Genomic DNA, 4,410 nt, shown 5'->3' with positions numbered 1-4,410 from the left:
TTACTTTCTTGAAAAGGTTATTATCTTACTGACCAAATGTCTGAAGGCTATTTTCACTTGCTTGTTCCTTAATGTATAGATGAAAGGGTTCAAGAGAGGGGCAACTGAGGTATTTAAAACAGCCACTCCCTTATTAAAAGTTGAGGCATCCTCCACAGAGGGATTTATATACATGAAGATACAGCTTCCATAAGAAAGTGAGACCACAATCATGTGAGAAGAACATGTAGAAAAAGCTTTTTTTCTTTGTTGAGCAGACGGGATTCTCAGAATTGTCCTGATAATGTATGTATAGGAAAGAATCACCAGCATCAAGGTGAAGATGAGAGTAACAGCAGCAAGGACAAACTCAATCACTTCTATGAAACGTGTGTCTGAACAGGATAAATGCAACAGTACCGTATAGTCACAGCAATAATGATTGATGACGTTGGAGGTGCAGAAAGGCAGCTGGAGAGTCATTACATGGGGCACAATGACAACTAAAAAGCCAGAGAACCAGGAACAAAGGACAAGTTGAATGCAGAGTCTTCTGCTCATTAGAGTTGTGTAATGTAGCGGTTTGCAAATGGCAACATAGCGATCAAAGGACATGGCAGCTAAAAGGTAAAATTCGGTTGCTCCCAGAAGGATGGCAAAAAAATACTGAGTGAAACAACCAGCAAAGGAGATAGTCTTGTCTCCAGTTCCAATACTGACTAACATTTTGGGAACAAAGACAGAGGTAAAAGATACTTCCAAAACAGAGAAATTCCGGAGGAAGAAATACATAGGAGTCTGAAGGCGATGGTCCAGCAGGGTCAGAATGATGATTGTCAAGTTTCCCATGATACTTAAGACATATGTTAACAGCAGAAAAAGGAAAAGCACAGCTTGAAGCTTGGCATCACTTGTCAGACCAAGAAGGATGAACTCTATCACGGATGTTTGGTTTCCCATAGTTAACTTCTGACAAATTCAGGAAGAATAAAATAATAATGATAATGGTTGGAATAAAATTTACCAGGTTTTATTGAAAAATAAAATTTACCAGGTTTTATTGAAAAATAAAATCAAACTCAAAACAATTAGAAGTAAAATTTAAAACTCAGAATCTTTCTCTTCCCCTTACTTTTTTCAAAGTCAGATCTTTTAATGAAACAATTTACACATTTTCCTATTTTGATTCATAAATAACAAAGGTACTGCTTCTTAGCGACATTTTCAATTGTTTCTTTTAAAATGAATCAATATTTGTTTTTCATCATTTTCCCACTTGTTTGCACTTTCCTTTGTATTCTTTCTATTCTAACTTTCTTCTCTAAACTGTTGGATGCTGTCACACATACACACACAAATATAAGGAAAATTTAGAGAGGAGATTTTAATTGGGATTTCTTAATTAGCCTTTTAACTCAGTTTGTTAGCCAACAAATATATATAATCCAAGGTATGAACTCTTGGAATAAAATTGGACTTGCTCACTTTTTTTTTTGCTGTTTTTGCCTTTTCTCTTATTTCAGATTTCTCATTTTGAACAATAGTTCTGTGCATCTACTGAAGTTCAAAGAGTGGATAGATTTTTATTTTAATTCAGAAGTGTTTGGAACTTACAATACTGACAGTTTCTCTGTCATCAGTGTTCAATAAATGACATCACCATTTAATATAGATATATGGATTAATGTGTCCTTGGTGAAATATTAAATTTAAAGAAATATTGTGCTTTCTTGCTATTAGCAGAATCTGCCCATCAACCTATTGCAGTTCTTTAAAAGTCAGTTCAAGCTCTGCTTTCCATACAATTTTATCTGACAAATGCAATTAGCAATAATTGTTTCTCTTCTTCTTTATAAAAATTTATCAGAAAGTAACACTGGGTCATAAAGTCAAATTATTTTCTAATTATATCAAATATGTATACTTTATCCAACTTTTACATAAACCTATAGCCCACAAGAACAGGCTCCAGTTTTCTTTATATCTTTTTTAGAGAGGCTAGAAAATTGCACAGATTTGTTAAAAATTTCAATGCAAATTTTTTTTTTTTTTTTACTTCTCTTTAGATTCATGGGGCTTCCCAGGTGGCACTAGTTGTAAAGAACCCACCTGTTAATGCAGGGGATGTAAGAGATGCAGGTTCAATTCCTGGTCTGGGAAGATCCCATGGAGAAGGAAATGGCAACCCATTCTAGTATTCTTGCCTGGAAAATCCCATGAACGGAGGAGCCTGGCAGCCTACAGTTCATTCATAGACCTATTTAATTGAATACTATACAGCTTTATGCAAATCAAAACTCCAATTAAGTTTATGCATACAGTTTCTCAGATTTTTCTTTTAATAGTTTCCATAATCAGACATGAAAAAATGTTACTATAAGAATGATTTTCCTATGCAAAATATTATGAGGTTTCTTTTTCATTTAGCTATTGTTTCACTACTTATGTTGACATATGTTCATATGATGATATGCAATAAGGCAGTGGTAGTAACACATTACATCCTTATTAAGGTAAAAATTCCAGAAATATTTGATACACATAAAAGGGTAACTTTGCTGGGGGAGATTTATTGTATGATAGAATTATGTCTGGAAAATTTGAAGATTCATGTCTCCTGATATTATAACTATAACCAATTTGCACTTTTGTACAGAATTGTCTCTTTTGTTAACTACCTCTATATTAATGTATTAACATGAAGTTATAACATGCTATGCAGTTATACAGTATTAGTGTATTAAAAATCCTGTTATGTTAATAATGAGATAAATGTACCAATAATATAAATTTAAATGTTAATTGATTATGGTTATCTATGTCAGAATATATTATCTTGACTACTTTGTAATGAGTACAGATAAATGAGTGTGAGAAATTAAAAATTATGCACAAATAATGAATTTTACAGAAATATTTTATATTCAGAGACATATTAGGACAGTACTTCCACTATCAAAAGCTAGCTCATTAAACTGTAATATTGCCACAACTACCTGAAATAAATCTTGAGATTTGAACAGTTAGTAGTGATTTTCTCCTTTCTACATAAAAATATCTAGTGTATCATATAATTTGAATATATCAATGTTAATCTACTTGTTTGAGGTCCTAACTATTAAGTTTCAAAATTCTACTTTAGAAATTCATTAATCAATCAATTACATTCACTAAGCAACAATATTCTGAAATTTTCATTGTTTAGCATCTTTGACAAAATAAAAACTTTGTAAATAATTCCCATGTAATATAAACACTTTTTTGAATGAATAAAAGATTTTAAAAATTCAGCAAAAACACTTTTATATAAGTGATCTCATCTATTAAATAAAAGATGAACAAAATGATAATTTTATATAAGAAGAAAATTTTATAGCAAACATTTTAACATAATAAAAGATGACAATCCTTTAAGATTAAACAGCTTTATTCCCAGAAAAAGAATATATATACTCATATATAAAATTACATCTATATATTATCAAATAACAAATATTTCATTCAAACAAGATTTATTTAGTAAAAGATACATTTGTCATTAAAAGGTATCCTGCTAAGATACTGATTTTTTTTAAAGATAAGGTTTATTTGTAGTTGAAAAGATGTTGATAAACTTTCTCAGACTTTTCTAGATATCATTAGTTTTGAATCCCTTCACAATGAATTACATATAACCCTCATGTTTAGGCTATGTCTCTTTCTGCAGTGGACCCTAAGCATTAGAAACCTCTATCCCTTTGTTCTTGATTACATTCAGGAGGAAAGTTAAGAAAACTCAATCCATGAAAAGTACGAATTGAAATAGTTGAAAAACAGGAAAAAAGTTATGTATTTTACCACTTCAAGCTCTAATTCTGTGAGCGTAGCATAACATTTTTTTGGCTTGAAAATACCTTTTGCTGTTAAAATATAATGCTTTGAAAAAATTTACCTTTACTTAAGTCAATCAAAAGTTTATGAAAAAGAAGGTATGTGCAGTTATGTCAACAAGTACACATGAAAGGTATACAAACAAAACAATAATGAGACACATCTCTAGTTAAATGCAGCAGTCATCAGCCCTCTTCTACCTCAAATAGATAAATCAGTTCTACCTTCACTCCAAATCAGCTCCTTCTGTGGCTGAAAGAGAGAATATAAAGTTTTAGAACCCACTGGGAAATCCTCCCTGGACCATGAGAATGTGTCTGCTTCAAAACCCTCAGCAAGAGCCTGATTTTCTCTCCTAATAAAGGTAGGAAAATTAGAAGGTAGGAGAAGAACACGGTGGTCCTGTGCATTGGAGAAGGAAATGGCAACCCACTCCAGTATTCTCGCCTGGAGAAGCCCAGGGACAGAGGAGCCTGGTGGGCTGCCATCTATGGGGTTGCACAGAGTCGAACACGACTGAAGTGACTTAGCAGCAGCATCATGTAGAGCATATACCCAGGC

At 32.4% G+C, this 4,410-nt stretch overlaps 1 protein-coding gene across 1 annotated transcript; it reads right to left on the bottom strand.

Annotated features, from left to right (window-relative positions):
- Nucleotides 1-939, bottom strand: LOC102407188 (olfactory receptor 6C4-like). The gene has a single exon (XM_006049892.3). It carries the CDS (start codon nt 937-939, stop codon nt 1-3), a length of 939 nt encoding a protein of 312 aa, XP_006049954.3.
- Nucleotides 940-4,410: the final 3,471 nt, after the last annotated feature.

This window comes from Bubalus bubalis, chromosome 4 (genome assembly GCF_019923935.1).
Source record: "Bubalus bubalis isolate 160015118507 breed Murrah chromosome 4, NDDB_SH_1, whole genome shotgun sequence".
Classification (NCBI taxonomy): Eukaryota; Metazoa; Chordata; class Mammalia; order Artiodactyla; family Bovidae; genus Bubalus; species Bubalus bubalis.
Note: the sequence above shows the minus strand (reverse complement) of the source record. Positions and strands in the feature narration are given on the sequence as shown.